Source organism: Lepisosteus platostomus, chromosome 8, assembly GCF_059453375.1.
Source record: "Lepisosteus platostomus isolate fLepPlt1 chromosome 8, fLepPlt1.hap1, whole genome shotgun sequence".
NCBI classification, from domain to species: domain Eukaryota; kingdom Metazoa; phylum Chordata; class Actinopteri; order Semionotiformes; family Lepisosteidae; genus Lepisosteus; species Lepisosteus platostomus.
The window spans coordinates 50,468,576-50,490,506 of record NC_142618.1 but is presented as its reverse complement, the minus strand read 5'-3'; the positions used below and the strand labels follow the sequence as shown (position 1 = coordinate 50,490,506).

The window sequence follows — 21,931 nt, the reverse complement described above, 5'->3', positions numbered from 1 at the left end:
CCCCACACTAAAACAACAGACAATCAAATTTAGTCGTTTCTTGTTAAATAAATTGAATGGTTTTCGAAGCAGCCCTGGGTCAGTATGGTGATAAAAAAAACCTTTTCAACAAAATTGCAAACTTTGAATTCTGATTCAATTCAAGCATTTAAATACAAATGTTTAGAACATTTAGCGTAGGAAAAAGTAAGTGATAGATGCCATCCAGTGGCCACATCTTGAATTTTCTTCCCAAAATTCTTGGAACAAAAGTCTTTTGATCATATGTTATGAACAGGTTTAATCAGCATGCGATACAGTTCAGTATTCTTAAATTCATTATGTTCATAATCTGACAGTTCCAAAATCCAGCAGCTTTCCTTTCACAAGTAGCATCTACTGTAGCATTTTAGAAAGCATCCTTTATCTATGCAGAACACTTATCTCTTTACCTTAACAGCCTTCCCTATGTTCATAAGCAATGGGGACATCGTGGTTATCCTAAAGGAAATGTGTTCCAAATTGCAACATTTGTATTTTTTACCTCACATAAAGAATGATACATGATATAGTGGTGCATTCGGATTGAGTTTTTTCATATTTTAAAAGAAGAATGAGGTACAGTTATAATGTCTCCCCTGATTGAAATTAGATATACCAATACTTAATTATGTAAACAAAAAAAATAGGAAGCATTTTTTTTTCTACGAGGCTACAGTATGTATCTAGACAGGGACAAACCATGGCCTTTTTAAAATTTTGTTGGATTAAAGATGTGACTCAAATATATATACAGTATATAGAAAGAACATTTCAGGGGTTGAAAACAATACCAGCCATTTCAGAACAGTTTGATCTATTTTTGTTTTTTTAGGAGCTACATGCCTTTGTATAAAATTGCATCAGTGGAAAATGAAGTGAATGCCGCACATTACGTCTAAATTAATATCAGCCCCTTAAATTGTACCCAAATATGCATGATGCAAACCTAAAATGTCACAAGGTGCCACACTATGGCCTCCTCATAAACAGAAGACAGATACAGTATCTACCTTGAAGGGGGCCTGCTCATTCTTGGTTTTCTGACTGGCAGAAGCACCTGACTGTGGTAGATAACCCAGGTAGAGAAGGTACTGCTGTACAGATCTGCTGAGGTCTCCATTCTGTCCATATTTCTTCTCACTGTCAATATTTTGACTCGGAGTCCTGTAAGATCCAGAGAAATAAACAGTCTGAAAACCAAACCATTATAGAACAATCCTGAATACCAAAACATTCTAGAGCAATTCTAAAAAAACATTCTAAAACATAAAACATTCTTCTTCTATTGGTAACGCAACAGAGAAATTACAGAAACAAATAGAATATGAATAACTACACACATTTAAACAGGGTTATTTCTAAAATCCTCATCCAATTCCTGAAAATAAAGGAAACATACTAAATAGAATTGGGAAAAAGCATTATATGCTGAATTTATAAAGGATTTTTAATATAAATTAATAAAGTAATCCCTCCATCGGTACCCCTTTTTCTAACCCCCCCAATCATCTCATACTGCAGACCACCCAATCTACGAAAACTTCTGGTTCACAGCTCCCTTGACCGCACTTGGCAATCATCCCCACCAGGCACCTTCCCCTGCAAAAGAACTCGCTGCATCACCTGCAAATACATATCTAACGTGCAGTTAGATATGTATTTCTCATTCAGGGCCCCTCATTCTCATTCAGCTCATTCAGGGCCCCTCAGGCCAATTCCAGATCACCCAGACGACATCCTGTACCTCCAGCAACCTCATTTACTGTATCTCTTGCAAAAAATGCCCAGGTATCTACGTTAGGGAAACCGGAAGGAGACTAGGAGACCGCTTCAGAAAACATGTTAGGGCTGTGAAGATTAAAGATTTCTCCAAGCCCATAGTTTCTCATTTCACCTCAGACGGCCATGATCACACTGATCTCTCTGTCTCTGTTCTCAAAGAGGGGTTTCTCAACTCCCATAGCAGAAAAACAACTGTAGCTAAACTCATCCTAAAACTAGGTTCACACCACCCCCCTTCACTCAATGAAAGACTTATCTTTGTGTAATCTTCTCTATTCTCTTGCAGGTTTTGACTTCACACCTTTCTTCACCCCTCTCCACTTTGCACTTCCTGAGTGGCCTCTCTGTCTCTCCCCTCTCCCAGCTTTTGTTCTCCTGTGCTATTTAATCTTTGCTGTCTGCCCTGTCTTTCTCACACCTGAAGAAGGCTTCACAGCCGACATGTTCTGTTTCTCTCTTCTCTTTTCAGCATGGAATAAACCTATTTAAAGTCATTTTAGCTTCTTTATAAATCAAAACATTTTAAAATAACTCAAGGGTAAATGTAAAGAAATATAAAGGCTTTCCACTAATTGATACTTATTCATCTAAGACAAATCAATAGGGAAAGCAGCATGTTGCTATGTTTTAACCAATGGGGCAACATTCACAAAGCATGTAAACACAGTCTGTAAGTATCCCTTCCACAGAAGGAAAATCTGTTTCTAGAATATAAAGAGATCTCCAACATGTTTAAATATAACATGATAACATAAGAAACAGTATAGAGGGAAGCAGGCCACTTGGCCTGTGTTGCTCATTTACAGTAGCTGCTAGTACTTGTTAGTCCAAGAGTGTCATCAAGCAACGTTTTGAAGCACCCCCATGAATCAGCTTCCATAAAGTGGCCAAGTAGAACTACAGTATACTCCTTCTGTGTAGTTTATGTTGAAGGGTCTGCAATTATCTTTTCTAAATGCTCTTACACTTCTATATATTCCCTTTGGGCTTTGTTTCTCAGTTTCTTACAGAAGTTGGATGATCTGAATCAAGCCTCCATGAAATCTTCTCTGCTAATAATCAAAAGCAGCCATGGTCACTGAATGTTTCCCCATGAGCCGGGAACATGTACTGTACAAGCACTGCATATTTACATAAAATACAGCGAGCAGAAAAACCATAACAATTACCTGGGATTACTGCCGATGTCTGGGGAGCTGGTCTCAGAATGCCTGTAGTAGACCTTTCGCAGTTTAGAAAGTTCTTTAGAAATCACCTGTTGAGTTGCATCATCTTTCCATGTTAAACCTTCGAAAACAAATGCAGGAAGGTGGTTAGACACTAGCATAAATAAAAACACTAGAGACCTTCACTGTTACAGCTACTTATAATTCATGCTGAATGTACAAAAGTTACCAAGTTGCCACACTTTAGCTTTCATTTTAGATTAATTTATGCTGTGTCTTTGAAGTTATATACTGAGAGGAATTAAAATCCCATGCTGTTGAGTCCAATGCTAATTTGTTGAGTCTATCATTAGCATGTGAAACCTCAAAACTAAATCAAATTTGCAAATGTTTTTTTGTTTGATGGCGGCATTATGATTTATTTTGTCTAGCAACTTGCAAAGATGCACAGTGGTAGAATATTTTTATCACATCATTGGTTGCTTGCAGGACACCTAACCACAGTACATTAGCAGTACCATTATAAGTGTCTTGTTAAAAAATGAGCTCCGATTCGGTAAAATGATTTCAAAATAATGGCACACAGTTGTAATGCCTGCTTATTCTTTTGTAAGCACACCTTATATTGTTACATTAATCAAGTTTTGACCCAAAACTCTAAGACTTCCCAAAAATATGAACACTTCTACATATCTTGAGTGATGGTATCAGTAATTTAGTCCATTCACATACTTTTTTTTTCCATTGCTATATTCATTTACATGACTTCCACAGGAAAATCAGATTTATAGAGTCAATAGCAACATGTCTGTAATTACTTACACATACTGTATCCATAAAAAGAGTACAAAAGCATACACAGTTACACATCTTTTGTTATGCAGGTCTTTCTTCAATGACTGTATAAATCCTATGTTATACTGTATGAGACTATCACCATTTTAGAAAGAATAGCTCTTTCAACTAAAAATCTACTAAAAGTAGACAATTAGACAAAAGCGTGTCTAAGTTGGTGATTTGTAACTAAACTTAGCACCTGTAAAAATGTATTACTCTTTATCATGTTTATATTCAAAAGATGAAGGAGTTGTATCCTCTAAGTGGAAAAGGGAAATGTGCACCAATGAAGGCAATACGTGGAGTTTCATTAATGAACAAAATATTCTGCAGATTGCTGAAAGCAATCAGAGGCAATTTTCTTAAACACTATCTCGATATTACTGTTCTGCTGTTCAGTCCTTATCTGTTGCAGCTTTAAAGCCTCTAAGCGCATTACTATTTTTCCACTGAGTAACCCATTCCTTAATGTCTTATGGGTTACAAAAGGACTGTACTTTTCTTTAATGCTTAAGAACACTCTTAATAAAAGACCTTTGGTAAGATTACTATAGGCCTCTGCCAATTAACAGATGGCTAAGCTGAAAATCATGTAGCCCAAAAAGACGACATATAGTGGAAACCGTAAGGTACACCATGGGGCATGTTCTGTACTCGCAAATAAGGGATAAGTGCCAATTCAAATATATTCTCCAGTCTGTAGATACAGTACTGAAATATCATATTTGTTATGAAGGTTAATGTGGAAATATTACGATAGTATGACAATTTTGAAAAAATATACTGTACCTGTATATCCACAGATGCACAATTTTAAAAAGGGAAAAAATATGGATTTTTTCCCTTTTATATATAAAAGCATAACCATGAAACAAAAAAAAACATACCAGGGTTTCAAAAAAACTTTTTTTAAGATCAGCACGATGCACCTGCTACCATAATTTGTCTGGAATGTTTCATTTCATTGTTTTTCCAGGTTGTAAGTTTTTTAATTTTCATCCACCGTAGCCCACTGTCAGCATAACCAGGGCTGTCCTGCTTTTTCACTCACCTGGCCACACTAACAACACCTGGTGAAGTTGTTGGACATGAAAACTTATCAGTGAAAAGAGCAATGACAGGCACATTCTTTCAACCATTGCAGCAACACATGGTGATGTACAGTATAATACTTTGTTTTACAACAATTTCATGGTTGTTCTTTTAATGTTTTTTTTTTACTTTCTTCAAGTGCTACTTTGATTTTTAAAAACACAAGAAATGTACCTAAACTTTCTTTTTTATATGTTTTGTAGTGCTTAAGCTTAATTTCATCCATCTATCCATGTTCTAACCACTTCATGCACTTCAGAGTGGCAAGGGCAGGAGCCTGTCAAGTACAAGGCAGGATACATCCTGGACTGGACGCCAGTCTATCAAAGGGTACTGTACACACACACACACGGATATGCACGTACAGTACCACCAGTAATTTCTCCAGAAGCCAATTAGCATAACAGTATGTCTTTGGACTGTGGGAGGAAACACGAACATGGGGAAAAAATATCAACTCCATGCAGACAGCACTGCAAGTCCGGAACTTAACTTGGGGTTCACTTAATGCAAAATAACCCTCTTAACAACACCGCTCACCCGAAATATCCGCAGAATGGAATGATATCTTTACACAACAAGGGCTTGAGCAACCCCGCACCAGTTAAACACAAGGATCGTAGCTCAAAAGAAATCTTACACGACTGGGTTTAGTAGAGCCATCTGGGTAAAGCACTTCGCTCAATAGTACAGTAACTGTCCTCATACGTAATTTCAACTCTTGATCCTTTGGTTAAAAGTCTAGAGATTATTTTTTCTTCTACCATTATTATTTTTATGAACCTGGTATTTATTAGTCACTCATTCACTCTTTTGGTTTCTATCCCAATTCTGGTCAACGGTGTACCACAGCATTTGCTTTGATTGTTGGACATTATGACCTACAAACAGTTGATCACAAAACATTAAGGCGTAAAAAGGTTGTAAAATGTTTGGAAAGGACCTCATTCTTCTTATTATTCTTAACCATTCACTTATGTTATGCTAATTTGTTTTCATGGCTACGAGAGAAGGGGAGCAAGCAATGCAAATTATTCAGTCATCCAGCTCTTTCTGCCATTGAGCTGAGCCCAGAAGGCAGAGGCTAGGAACTGGACAGTGGCCAAGCTGATTTAACAGGAGAAAAATAAGACATGGCAGAACCCTGTCAACAGCCTCTGTACTCCCTTCTTTTGGGTCATCAATTAAAGAATAAATCTCAATAGTTGTCAGTCCTAAGCAAATTATCAGCCACAGGGAAATGCTAGATGAGCAGCACTGCAAACATATTTTTTGTGTCCTTCATAACAGTGACATAGTTCTCATTTGTTTGCCCTTGGAAAAATGTCCTACTTCATACGGTACTGTATGTATTTACAATTTCATTTCAGGACTAAACTGTTCTGGACGAAGCAGCTTGAAACACTGTTGTACTAAATAAATCTGAACTGCTACATTCAGTATCCTCTAATTCCTACAGAACATAATCGTGAAGTAGACTAATGTCTGTTACTAAAAGTTACTAATGTCTGAAGTATTAAATGTAATAAACTGTCCTAAAATTATCTAAAAGCACTAGCTCCATGAATGAGCAGTATTATTGACATTTAGGATTTAGTTTCACAAACTACGGGAAAACGGAATCAAGACTGAAGTTTCCTGAACTGGCCTTCTAACTAGTGTGTTCTCATAAATAAGAAATCTATTTTGAATTGTAGCAACAGTGAAAGCAAGGAGCGGAGTTAAATAAAATACATCTGTGTATGACAATTAAATTTGTTCTTGACTCTGGAGCTTAATATTGTTATTCATACACTGTATGCATTTCTAAATTCACAGTCATGATTTATCAGAGTTTTGCATTTAACATTACAAGAAAAAGTTCTCTCAACCAACAAAAGTAAATTACAATATCTAAAGTCAAAATGAACTAAAATAAGGGGGGGAAATGATACTGTATACATGTTTAGAACAATGAATAAAAACATAAATTACTGGGCAAAATTAATGGCGTACAGCTAATACTTTAACATCTGGTCTTTAACAATTAAATCAATGGAAAACAAAGTAACTGTGGTTGATTATCCCTTGAAGATAATGTTTAATAGACAAAGGTCAATCGTGCTGTAACAGAAGGCACATGACACAAGGTTTGAATAATTGTCACCATAGCCAAGCTCTTCAAAGAACGTTTTGCATTTTTACTGTACAGTGTTGATGAAAAAATGCCTAGTCTCTCCATTCCAGCTTTTCAGTGGTAGGATGTCGGAGGAAACATCACTCACAACCGTACAGTATGTCCTAGCACTAATTAATATCATCCATGATATAGCTTTAAATTCCTTCAACAGCCATCACAAGACAATGCCTATAGTAAAATGCTTTTGTTAATTGGTGGCTTACCATGACCATTATGTGTTTGAAAACAAAGAGACATTTCCATCAGCCTGCTATTTTCCATAGTGGAAAGGGCTTTCTAAATATTCAAAGCCCATTAGAATCCGTCTCGCATCATGTTGTTATATCCTTGTTTTGAAATGCAGATGCACTTCCCATAAGTTTTGCCTTTCAATTGATGTTAAAGGAAACCAGGAAAAAAATAATAATTTAAACACAGTTTTCAACCTAATTAACAAAGCTGGTAAAGTGCCTGTTTGACATTTTGGTGCATTACAAAACAAAAACATTGTCAATTAAATTATATTTCTGCTTTAGCAGCATATTCTATTGCTCCAAAAGCCCCAATGAGCAAGAAGTACCAGAAATGTTAAATACATGCAAATATTACTGTATATGCAATGAGTTCAATTGAATGGACCAGAAACAGGACACTGTTTGTAAAGGTAGATCTCTGATTTATAGTATGATCTTGACACCACTGCTGACTAGCTGAAATATCCATGATATGTTTGTAGAATTGTAGGAATAAAATGAGAAAAAAAAAACAATTTCCGCATGCTGTGATATCATAAATAGAAGCAGGAAAGAATTTCAGACACAGTCTTGGTAAACCTGTACTAATATCTGAGGCCTGGAACATTAAACAGTTTTGAATTCTCCTTTGGAAAAATTGTTCAAGTTTATTAAGTCAAAGGACTCTTGCACATTTTCAAGGCCTTTCTCCGAACACAGCTACTATTATTTGAATTGCAAGTAGAATTGCAAGTGTTATCTTTTCTTCCAGATCCCACAGCTAAGTTACTAAGTGGTACAGGATGCAAGCTTTTTGAATTGTTTGTACCCTAGTAGAAAAGATGAAATTTGTGTCTACAGAGATTCACTTTTTTCACAAACACAAACCACAAACAGCAAGGATAAGGCATTAGGCAAGGAATGAGGTACCTTTTTCTATTAACCTGGCCAGAAAGTATGTCAGACTTGGATTAATCCCAAATTAATCTGATCGTTGATTAAGAGCACACCAAGCTCTGGAGAAATATCAGGCACAACTAACAAAAGCGATAAAACTCAAATCAAATCATGGATCACAATCAGCAATACAAAATGGAGGGCCTTCACTAGTGGGGCAGCACAAAAGTAGAACTGACAGCAATCACAAATTCTTTAGACTTTCTCATAAAGCGTTCTCAAGCTGCCGTTCTCCTTTGATGGCCTTCACAAAGTGCACTTTCACAAGGACAGCAGTATTTAAGCAGAGGATTAATGGGGTAATTCTAATAGAACAACTTTCTCTTTTCAGCACCTATCAAATCATTTATCAGTCAACTCAAACATAGCACAACAGAACAGATAATGGCTCTCACCACCTTGAATGAAAATGCCTTAAAGCAAGCCCTCTTTGTTCATACGGGATAGAACAAGTTACAGTACGCAGTACTGTACATCCTACAGGCCTCCCCACAGACACAGAGTAGGACTACACACCTTCAACACAGCCAGACCAGAAGTTATCGCTTGACTCGGGGACTTTGCATTCTCTAAATAAACCAATTCCAACCTGCAGTTTGGTTATCAATAAAGCTCTCTACTTCTCTTCAGACGGATAATGGGGCTTTTATGTTTAGATACTGTACGAAATACGATACAGTTTGGGTTTGTTTAAATGTTATCGCAATCCATCATGGCTGCAGATCTACATTTATTCAACCAATAATTGTGCTTATACTACCCCTAGTAGTAAGACAAAAAGCAAAACTGGTGTCTGTGGACACCTGTTTAACATGCAAAACAGAAAAACCTCAATAGCTTTTTTGACGGGGTTTATTCAGTACATAGTGATACAAATTAAGTGAACAGAACTGTGCCAGTTAATGTACATAAAGAAGAACATAAGAAAGGCTGCCACGAAACGAAAAGCCGTTTGGCCCAATCTTTGGATTTGCTGTGCAAATTGTTTGTTGTGAGCTGTACACTTACAGTACGAGGATGCGTGGTCCTGAAGAATGCCCTATAATTCTAAAATGGAGTTGAAACTGTATGTGATGAGTGTTAGCTGCTGAGGATCTTTTTGACTCTGTGATTGTTGCATAACAATGCAAATGGATTAGAACAAGTAACTGTATTCCAATTCCATAATACAAAAGGTATTAAAACTGTGGTATACAGCAAAAAATACTTAGCTTAATCACATTGAGGCCGTCAGTACTCAGCCAAGGGGTAGGCTGCTACTGCTTAGGAGCGTGAATGTAACACATTTAATATTTTAGACATACTCAGTAACTCACCGTAAATTAGAAATAATAAATCAAACAGACAGCAATACTTTGTTCATACCCATTTCAAATTGATTAATCTTCTCTGTCATTACAGAGAAACTGCTGTCTCTCTCAATGAAGGTTTTTACACACATTCCATGTCATAATAATGTCAATGAGTGTCACTGTGACACAAGCAAAGAAACTATTTTATATTTTTCACTATTTTTATATAGATTTATATGACCTTTCATGTTTGCAGTAACACTGTAGTTAAGGGGTTCACCATGTCCTTTTACATACTGTATGCATATGAAAAATGCTATAAACAGTCAGTTATGCATTAATACAGCATTTACATTTGAGAGCACTCTGACGTCGATTAATAAACATGAAATTAATCATTGATAGTGGTTAGCTCTTGATACATTTGAGGTTTTATTAATACTGTACAGTTTTAGTAATACTGTAAAATAACGTAGATAGTATACTGTAGGTAATAAAGCACTTAGAAATGCAATCTGAACCATCTAAAATGCAAAGGAAATCATTAATCTTGCATACAGTACAAACGAGGCTTTATTAATGTGTTATATCAAAGCCCCTACCTCCCGTGTCAGAAGGCTGGAGACAGCTTTCAGATCCAGAACTGAGACAGGAGAATTATATCAAAATCTGGAACTGCCAGTAAAAAGTGCCCAGCGAACGAGTCAGCACGGCTCCATGGAAGAAGACCAAATCAAATCATATCCACGTTTACCATTTCCAAAGAAGGTTATTATATGAAGGAAATTACAACTAAAGTTGATTCTTCATAAACTGGATTGGAGTTCTGGGGAAGAGGCCACAATACGGACACCAGCAGCTCCAATGTCTTTTGCTCAGATTAGTTAAACTGAGCAAGAAAAAGGCTGTACTGTACTGAAAGAGCAAAACAAGATGGGCACTATCAGATGGCCATTTTGTGGCAGTGAGAACTCCTCTAACTTTCCATATCTTTGTCACACTCACTGCTTTACATTACACAGTTCATATACAGTACAGTAGTGTACATCACCTGGGCCCATGTTATCCTACACACATCTGGGTTCAATTACGACGCTGGGGGGGAGCCACTGTGGCTCAGTGACAGCTTTTAGCCAAAAATAAAAAAGCCAAAACGACTACCTCCAATGGAAGCCACCAGGTACAGTACATCTCAACGTGTATCTTCCTTTGACGTTCACAGACTCTCTCACAGGGATGTGTAAGTGAAAACTGTAAGTTTAGTGTGCATCAGGAATGTTCTGACAAGAAATGTGTTGATTATCATTGCATGACTCGTATTTGTTTTTAATCGTCATTTAGGAAAGTTAATAAATATAGTGATGAATCAATGCCTCATGCTCAGTCTTCATAAAGATGCTCAGGATTCATTGCAATGTTGTCTGCAACTGAATATATTGTGGTTTTAGAATTAGAATATTTTATTCGGTTTTTTTTCAACTTTCTACCAACACTGTAAAATGAAATTGGGGGTACTGGCACTCAAGAATGATTCCTCATTCAGATAATTGCCTGAATGTGTTTTTTTTTTGTCCCCAGCATACACTTGCACTGGCCTTAACTACAGATGAAACCTCAGTGATGTGGATAAAAACTGGGTTATAAACTTCTCATGGAATCTGTTTTGCTACCTTTCTGAGGAAATCTTTTAACAAAATCTGTCAATAAAGATCATGGAGTTTCAGTTACAGAATCTGGGATTTTGGTATACCCGGTTATGCATATTTTTGTTTTACAAAACAAACAGCTTAGCATTCCCTACAAAAATAACACAGATGTACCAGGCACAACATCTACTGTAGAAGAGTGGGCAGAGTCTCTTTTAATCTGATTAGCCTTCTGGTATACAAATGAGGTACTGGCGCTGTTGTTAGAGTTGATATTTCAGCTTTGCAAAGTACCCTCCACTTGTGCTTAAGCTAATAAGAAAGTCTGCATACACAAAAATGCACAATTTATGAATCATCCTGCATTTTCCTTGTGGTAGCATTTTCAGAAAAAGAACAAAAGAGGAAGTAATTGAGAAACATTGCAATGCTCGACATCTTGCTAATGAGTGGTTTTGTGAATCACACCTGAATATAAGATGGGCAGAAAAATGAGACGCTAATCAGGTCATTGAAAATGAGAGGTTGACAGGTAGCAATCATCAGAAAAAGTACAATTCTGAAATGATGTCTGAAACATGAATAGTTTTTTATGTAGCATGTGATTACTGAACTTTTTTTGTCACTAAATACTAAAAAAGAATCAAATCTAGGATTCAGACAAGTTAATGCCTGTAACAGAAAGGCACTCATTTGAGCTAACACTGTAGCAATTAGTAAGGAAGAAACAACTACTGTATAGTCCTAAAAATCTGAAAGTGACAAAACCTCTAGATTATCTTTTGCTTCAATACTGGAGATCCAAGAACATGTTTGGGTTTCTATTGTATTTTATTTGCAGTCCCTGAGTGCCTATAATGAAGGCTGACATTCTGCAAAATAATAAGTAGAACAATTCCCTAGGCTGCCCATTATATTTAATGCATTTCCAGCATCTTCTGTCTATCATTTAATTGTATCTTATTGCTCTCTCACAAAACCGCTTCACGTGGCAAAAAAAGGGAGGAAAAAAAAAACCTTGGCCACACAAATATAGTAAATGAATGTGGATGGAAGGTGCTGGTGTGCAATTCTATGTCACGTAACTATTAAGGAAAAATCCACATCTCAAAATCAATTTCGGAGGCGCTATCTATTAAGAGTCTCAAGCAGCAGTCTGGCTAGCACAACTCAAAACATTAAAGGGGGAAAACGATTACAGGCACTATAATAGATTGGACTGGCTAAAAAGCAACCCGTTCTGTGTGTCTCACAGAATGATGCCTTTCAAGTACATGAGGGTTGGATAAAGGGCACTTTGCCACAGAGGACCAGCAGCTGCATGACGTCACCAATGTTGTCCACTTGTCAGCATTGAAGGCGAATGCTCTTAAAAACCTTTATTTTTCATTTCCAGTTGTTCAAATCTCTTTCTAATGCAAGAACAGGTAAACATCCAGACTGCTTTACTGAGAATTACTGAGTAACACTGGTAAAAAAAAAAATTGACCTCCTTCCCTTCCACCACAAGATGCTGAGGCTCAAATTTACACAGGTTGTCCATTCTGATGTTGTGTGGGTGTTTTTTAAGTTGTCTTTCTAGTGCATTAGCTAACACCACTTACTGTACCTTTTAAACCAAACAGGGAACAGTCTTTCTGGAGAAGAAAAAAATACTATAAAAAGTAGAATTTAAAAACACATGAAAGTCCACAGGAAATATATCTCCGTTATCAGAAAGCTATTCATAGTATGGGTCACTGCAACCTTTGTCTTCCTACAAATGTAAGTCAAAACACAGAGTTACTCCGCGGACAGGATGCCAGGCCATCAAAGGGCACTTACAAATGAATTTAGAGACATTAATTAATCCTAGTCAGCATGTCCTTGGAAATTGGGATATACGGTAAAATCATGCAGAAGAAACCTGTGCAGACATAAGGAAAGTATGTAGACACCTCATTGAAGGTGGCCTAAGCTGGAATCGATATCAATCAGGACGTAGCATCTGTAACTGCCATGTCACTGTGATACCCTTAAAAGAAATATATTATTATGAATCAGCCTACTAATAACATCCAAATACTGAAAGGGTTACTGTATATCTAATGAACTGTACTGTACACATTTGCCAACACTTCTATATCATGGCAACTGTAAATGTAAAGTAAAGCAGTTGTAAGAGATATGATAAGCATTTTAATGACTGTATGTTTTACTAAAAAACTACTCAATCTACTTACTAAAAAATGCTGTAAATTTTTAAGACTTTTAATTAAAGTATGCCTTGGAGGAAATGACTCGCTTGCAAAACTATACTGTAGCTTTTTTTCAAATTTTACATGCTTCATTTTCCTGTGAAACTGACTATTTCTAATTCAGTCCAGCTACCACACACACACACATTAGACCTAGTCTATGGACAAAGAGTTTCTTAGGCCCTTTTTTAAAGCACGGAATACTTTTAAAAGTCTTTTCAGAAGATGATGGCATATTTCTCACTTCAACCATGTCTCAAGAAACAGATAAGACAAACTAATACATATACATCTTTCCATTGTTTTTTTTATCTTAAGGAGAAAAGGCTTTGAACAGATTTTCAAGCCAAGTGTAATTTGCAATTTAAATTAAAAAAAAAATCCCTCAGGAAAATGTCTGAGTCACAGATAAGCCCAATTTAACCATGGAGGCATGTTGAATACATCGGTTTGAATAAGTTAATTTTATTACTGGTGAAGAAGGTTAATAGCCCCCAGTACAGCACTGCCAAACCATTACCCATTACCTTCTGTATACAAGAAATCCTAGAGTTTATTCAATACAATGATACCCTCTGAGCTCTTATGAAAAACACCCAAATCAATTAAGTAGTCCTGAAAGACAGCAGTATGTATAGAAGTTCCATTTTAACTTCTAAAAGGAACCACTGGGGTGGTGGAAGGCTGTAATTCTCCTCTACTTAAGTGCAAGATCTTCCATGCATATAGAAAAATGCAAACAAGAGGAGGCTATTTGGCCTATCACTCACTGGCCCTTATTTTCCTTCTCAATAAACTGTGTGCAAACTGCCCACTCCACAGGAAATAAATGAGCTTGGCATTTTGCCCACAGTCAGCCCTCAGGGAAAATCACACTCATTCACTGTTTCTAAGCAACTCCCAGATCCTATTACTTTAAGTCCTTGAAAGATCTTAGAAAATATGCAGTAGCCACAACACGTGTTGCCAACGTATAGTGCTCTATCCATGTTTTTTTTTTCTTGTCCAATTCAAATTGATTTACAAACACAGAGTCTTTATATGAAGTCAAAAATCAATCAGCAGAGCATACTGTACCGAGGTTCACCATAAGTAAATAATTGCCCATGTTTGGAAATGACATCTATTTATTCCCGAACCACAGAGACGAAGAGGGAAAGCATGACCGATATTAAATTTAAGTGATGCCACTTTGTGCTAAATGAAACTCCATAGCATGGAGTTTCTGCTTTGCACCCCAAAAAAGAACACTGGCTTCACTAGGCAAATAAAAGCACATATGCACAATATGTTTTGCCAGTGCAAAGTGCCAGTGCCAGTGCAATATATGATATACACATATATATGGTAATAATATTTGTTGAATAAAAAAATGTACTTTCCTAACATACAGTAGGTTAGCTGTCTGTTTATTTAATGACAAATACAGTATATAAGCAAAGGAAGCCACCAACTGATGAATACAACAGATACTATGGATATGATGACTGCTACTTCTAAATCTTTGGAAGATCCTTTCTACACTGCAAAGGCCATGGGGTCAAACATCTAATCTATACTTCATAGACATTCAAAAGTTTCTTTTGCAATTGTTGGACATTTTTCAATTGGCATTTGGACATGAACATCTCTACAGTATATGTAGAAATTTAAGAAGCCTTCCATATTATTCTGCTGGCTGCTGCTTATCTTTGTCAAATGCAGTGTTCACTTCCAATATACAGTATCAGATCACAGGAAGAAAAATACTACAAACCTCCTACATTCTTCACTGAATCAGCAACCGTGAGTCCTTAATACCATTAAACCCGTCTCGGATCACTCATCTGAAATCTCCGAATCCCAGCACTAACTGTCTTCAAGAAGCCGTTCTTCTGGAAGAGTGGGCACATTTCTTTCCAGATGTGCTCTGTTAACTTGTGGTGCACAGAGCAAGTGAGGCTGATTGGTGGCCACTGACTTTTCCTTCAAGGTACTGGGCAGCAGCGATCCATGCAGAGCTAGTCAACAACCAGAAATCCTGACATGATGAATCACTGTCAGCAGCATTACCACTTTCTAGCATGATATTATCAGATCTCAGAATATAAGCAATGTTGATTCTGGTCACTAATGGAAGAAAAAACTTCCAAGGAATATCAGCTTTATACTGTTGCTAATATAGGTTGACCAGTAGTTAGCACTCTTCCTTCTGACCATGCCCTAGAATGGTGAACAGAGACACTCGACTGTAAAAGGTGCTGTCCTTCAGATGAGAGTTTAAACTGACGTCCTGACTAACGTTCCCATTGCACTGTTCATTAGACTAGGGGTATAACCTACAGTAGTTCTTTTGGGTAAATTGCACAATGCAAGCTTCTACTGATAATAATAAAATTAATGTGTCACCCACACAGGTGCTGTACTTAAATGGTAAACAAGGTAAACTGTTATTATTGTACTTTAGTAGTTATACAGTGTGCAGCAATTGAGATTAAAAGTTCTGTATTTTGCTGTGATTTCAATTCTGATCTGTGGACAGTGGTTTTGGAGAATTTTGAAGCTAAGACAGTAAAAACAAAAACCACTCACTACACAAACACAGTCAAATCACTAAATTCCAAGTTGGTTTCTTCTGTATTTCTGATTTGCATCTTGCAGGTAGACCACAGCAGACACTAATGATTTATTTTATCACATTATATATTAAACAGCCTTCAGATTCTGGCACAAGAGAACACTGAACCAAAGGAATGTTTGCACAAATGCACAGAGAAAACATTCTTTATCATCAGTCAACAGCAGTGTGATCCCTGATGTACTGACTTTCAGAAACTGTTATGATTTACCCCCAAATGCATATATAAGGACTACAGGAATCTAATACTGTGAGAAAGCTGTATGAGTAAACTTAACACAATTATGTATAGCTGTAAGGATTAATTGATCTAATTTCCTTGTAAATCAGCCTATTTTAAAGAGCTCTGCAACACTGTGATGAAACCATTACTTTAAGCTGATTCTGAGGATGTTTTATGAAAACGAAGATTACACTACCCCTTTTAGGTTACAAACAGGTAATTGAAGAGATTGAATTGAAGTGATTGAAGAGAGACGAGCAGTGACAAAGGTCACTTTAGAAAATCTTTTACACCAACAACGGGCCTATGCAGGGATAACGCCCTCATACAGATATACTTGGGGTGAGAGTGCATTGAAAGATAACGTGAGGGATGGTTTACTGGTGAACACTGGATGCCACAATCCCCACCACTTCGCAACAAGATTCCAGTTCCATAAGGAAGAACCCCCAGCGCCATCTTGTGCCTTGAACGTCCCTTACAACCTGCCAAGCTTCCCATTGCTCTGTGTCCCAATTGCTAATTATTCCCCTTGAAAAAAACAGCTTCTAAAATGGATTGCCTTTAAACGTGCAAGAGGAAGACAGTTCTGAATGAAAAAAATAACAGGTTGCAGTAATAAATGCTAAAGATCCTTAGACGGTATAATATTAATAGAAGAAAAAGATGATTAAGAAGAAAATACTGCCTGCCTTTCCCCTAGTTTAGCCTAAATGCATTTAAGGACAAATTATATTTGTATATGACTATCATAACACATTGTATTAGACCTCAATAATTTCCAGTATTCGTCAGGCCAATTGCAAAGACAGTTGATACAGATGGTTGGTTTCTGAAGGCAAACAGTATAGGACAGACAAGGACATATTTTTTCTAACATCAACCCTATAGAGAGATCTTAAAATACCTTTAACCAGCGAGTGCAACAAGCAGAGGCTCCTTAACACCAGAGGAAAAACTTTGCACATTAAACAGGTAGACATTTTAGGAGTGTTTTATCCAATTCTTTTTTTAAGATTAAGTGGGGAAATGTTGAGTGCTAAAATATAGCATGGTTCTACAGGTACATTGTATTCCCTAGGCATTCGCTATGGTTATATAAGTAAAAAAAATGTAATTTTTCATCTAATATTTTGACCACTTTCAGAAAGAAACTGGTCTCAATTTAGGGATGTGGTGCATTTTTCTAGAATGTCCTTTATCCTATTCTGTGACATTAATAAAATAAATACAGCAACTGCAATTAGACATCCGTGCTGTTTGTATCCCAAATACACTGATTAATGCTTACAAAGTTGTAGAGAACAAGGACACAGAAACAGAAAAGCCACAAAATTATTTCAGAAAGGATCAAAGGACATATAAGATGAGCACTGTTTGTGCTTCTAATACAGGCATAGTGAATGAAAGAAGCCAGATCAAAAGAGAGAACAAATAACCTGAATCATTTATTCTGAAAAAAATAGTGAGCGAAAAGCTGGGATGTTGATAATGGAGAGAAAAGTTGCCAGTATATTACTGAAACCATGACAGGAACAACACGGGTGGAGGGGGGGTATCCCGCTACTTTTTTCTTTAAAGGCAAAGGAAACATTCTGTCCAGTGCTACAATAACTTTGTTGGCATAGCACTAGTAAGAAAGCTAAGTCTCATCCTAATATGAATAACAATATAAAAAGTCTGGTTTCTTTATTCCTAATTTCATTATGTTTATTAATATGGTACTGACTGGATAGTCAGTTCTAACAGAGCTAAATGTGCTTTTAATACCTTAGCAATACATATCTGGTCAGTGATCTCTGGGGTAGCTCCATAATACATCCTAATATAATAAATAATAAAATATAATAGTTATTTAAAATGCCTTAAGGGGTGACAGTTTTAAAGCCCTGAAATGAAGGTCAAATACACTTTGATTGCAAGCTGTGAATAATGAAGGAGTCCTAGCATATTAGAGCATTAAAACTATTATAAAAGTAATTTCCACTCTACTGACAGAGTCTTACAGCTAAAGACATCACGTAGAAAAAACAATAGAAGAAAATAAAGAAACTCCCCACAGAAATTCAATTGAGGAATAAAAAGTGCATTAAGATTCCTAAAACCTTTGCTCAGAAGGTCAGATCTATCGATCTAATGACATTGTTGACATGTAAAGCACAAATTGCTAGATTTCTAGAGTTTCTTAAATGAAAGAAAGAGCATACAAAATCAATGACATTGATGTTTTTTTTTCCAAATGCGAGATGCAATACGTTCAGTCACCTAGAGTACTTTCTACACCGATCCCCTAAGGTGACGGTTGTTACAATAAAACACTGAATCAAGTGGCAGCAACGTTTCAGTGACTACCTCCTACATTGTTGTAGATCTTCTTTAAAGACACACAAAAAACGCTGGATTTGTCCGCATTTGTTCTACTTTAGAACAAACATGATTTAATTTTCCCAGTACCTACTATACTGTACGTGTTTATATTTGTTTCATTTTGTGTAGCGTTACTTCTCAACATTACGTTTTTCAATGCAGCAGAGCTCTGTCAATTTTATATTTTGAAATCTAAATTTGATAATGAGTTGAACTTAAAGCTTTGTTTAACAAGACCACCCATGGGCCATAGCTAAAATCAGTAATAACGTTGCTTCTCATTGCAGTCTCCAAACTTATTAAGTTCTAATGATACTAACACATTGATGAATTTCCTGAAGGCTGTAGAAATCCATGACAGTCTCCTGGAATCATGATTTAGATGCTTGCGGCACTTCACTGTCACTTGCAAATTGTTTGCTGGACAGGAGCTGCTTTAACTTCAGGTCAGTGCAGTGTGTGTTCCAGCACTTTAAAACCATATTTCTGTTCCTAGTCCAACAATGTGGTTGGCAGTGGGTGGCCTGGACATACTGTACACCTGTTTCTTCAGTATGCAGTGGGTGCAAAGTTAGCAATATCCCAGCTGCCCATTTACAATGCCATTCATGGTAAATAATGAGATATTGCCTTCTTTGTAGTCACAGCAAGTCGCACGTGTCTGTCACGGGGTTGCTCTTGGCCGTGTTTAATCTTGAACTCCTGTCCAACTTGTCCATGATCACATCCATTGCACCACTCCCACACCTGTCATGAAACAGAGTTCACACACCTCTGTAAGCTGGCAATGAATTTCAGTTAATATTGTGCCCTTTGCAATCATGCAGGACACTCATCGATAACCTATGATTGCACAAGGTCACCCCTTTTAAACTGGTATTTGCCTTTGCCTGGATGCACCATGCTTTCATGGTATTAGAATGGACAAATAAGTGCACCAGTGTTGAACAATTTCAATTCTGGCGTAATAACTCAACTTTGATGATGAGAGCTCTTGTTACCTTTCTACTTAAATGCATTAATACATTTCTAAGATATTGTTGAACCGTTCAAACTGAAATGAAAATATCCTGCCTCCCAGGAACATATATCACAAAGAAATAAAGATTGGTAGAAAGGCATACTAACAAACTCCACTGAATGAAATCATCCTTATCTAACTTAAAAACTTAACATTTAACTTACTACAAATTAGTATGATTTCAAACCCACTTAAATGAACCTAATGTAATGGGCTTGTCATTTTGCTAGGTTTGCATGGGGAAGGAAGAATCAGGATGCAGGATTACAGTGCTCACAAAACTGAGGTTAACTGTCCTTAATTCTGACAGAAAGCACTAGGCAGTCTAAACCAGGGAGCTCTGGAATAAAGCATTCATGAGCATCACACGATCAACAGTTGAGTCACAAAAAAGTCCATCCCCCCCTTTTAACGGGGGAAGCTGGTACAGAGGTGAGCATACAGAGGAGGAGAAGGGGGTCACGTGTGACAGTACAGACTGGCCAGTAGGGCTATCATGGGGTGGAAAGCTCAAATATATTGCCCTCATAATGTAATTAAGTCAAACAAAAGTACACAAAATACATATTTACATAGTCACTAGGAAAATATCAAATGGAAATGTGCAGTCTAATTGGTCCCTAGAAGGCTTCTTGAAGATTAACATTAATGGATAAAACTTTTCATTCCTCCTGCCTTTTATACAGTTTTATAACCAGTGAGAAAACTACAATACACATTATCTTAAATACAGTATGTTCTAAGCAGGGATAGTTTTCAATTAAACTACATAAAAGCAAACTGCATCTGAAAATAATAATTTGGCATTGCATCTTGTGGTGTTTTGAAACTGAATCTTTAAGGTATTAAGCCAGACAAATAAGCAGCAAAGAAAGAAAACAGTTTATTGCAATTTTTAGAATTAATCACTAATTGAAGTAAAGGAAACTGTATGTTGGTTCCTACAGCAGGACGGCTTAGCTGCATAAGCAAGAAATACCCAACAGGTCTACTTGTGACCAAGGAATATTTACCATCACCATCATTCATCTTCTTTGACTAAATGAAACCGGGCTGTGATGACAAGCAAATGCTCAGAAATGAAGAAGTGAGAAAAGATCCTTACTGTACATCTTCTTCCTCTAAGAATAAGCAGTTAATTGAATGGTGGATGATGACAGAAAGCATTCATGTAGGTGCATCTAGAAAAAGGCAAGACAACTGTAGAGTTAAATAATTTTGTATCCTCTGCTTGGAAAACTTCTAGTCATTAAGTCTTCATGCTGTAAATGACACATACAGGAAAATCCACCAATCATAACAACATTCAGCTTTCTGTTGTTGCAACTACTGCATTATTATTAATATCCAGCAGCCATACAGTATCATTCTGCAACTCACAACTGACAATCCACTGAAGCTAAGCAGGTGTGAGCCTGGTCAGTACCTGGATGAGAGACCTCCTGGGAAAAACTAAGGTTGCTGCTGGAAGAGGTGTTAGTGGGGCCAGCAGGGGGCGCTCACCCTGCGGTCCATGTGAGTCCTAATGCCCCATTATAGTGACGGGGACACTATACTGTAAACAGGCGCCATCCTTCGGATGAGATGTAAAACCGAGGTCCTGACTCTCTGTGGTCATTAAAAATCCCAGGGCGCTTCTCGAAAAGAGTAGGGGTGTAACCCCGGCGTCCTGGCCAAATTTCCCATTGGCCCTTTCCAATCATGGCCTCCTAATAATCCCCATCTATGAATTGGCTTCATTACTCTGTTCTCCTGCTCTCCACCACATAGCTGATGTGTGGTGAGTGTTCTGGCACACTATGGTTGCAATTGCATCATCCAGGTGAGGCTGCACATTGGTGGTGGTGGAGGGGAGTCCCCATTACCTGTAAAGCGCTTTGAGTGGATTGTTCAGAAAAGCACTATATAAGTGTAAGCAATTATTATTATTATTATTATTATTAATAATAGCATCACACCTGCTAACTTGTGCTCTTATATCATAATACCTTTAAAGACAACAACAGACATTTGTTTGTATAAAAACTCTCCAGGTCTTCACTGGTAAGCATTTTTCCAAGCTTCTTAGAGCAATATAATGAGACAACATCCTGTAGAATTAATTTACTGTGTTTCTAATGCAGCAGTATTTCAGTATTTTCTTACTTTTCTTACTTTGAGAAGTAGTTGAAAGCTACTGTACATCTCAAGTGTTTTCTAGAAGACAAGTTACTTCACACAAACAACAAACTGTGAAAATTACATACAGTATCGTAATAATCTAATGTTGGAGTAGAAAACAA

The 21,931-nt window shown here is 37.0% G+C and overlaps 1 protein-coding gene across 2 annotated transcripts in view; it reads right to left on the bottom strand.

Annotated features, from left to right (window-relative positions):
* Window positions 1-21,931, bottom strand: part of ptprn2 (protein tyrosine phosphatase receptor type N2) — a 324,963-nt gene that overhangs the window by 224,165 nt on the left and 78,867 nt on the right. For both annotated transcript variants that reach the window (XM_088643833.1, XM_088643832.1), the window contains exons 4-5: window positions 2,973-3,090; window positions 1,032-1,185 (exon numbers count right to left, since the gene is read on the bottom strand). In XM_088643833.1, the coding sequence (XP_088499959.1) occupies window positions 1,032-1,185; window positions 2,973-3,090 (272 nt within the window). The remainder of the gene's footprint in view (window positions 1-1,031; window positions 1,186-2,972; window positions 3,091-21,931) is intronic.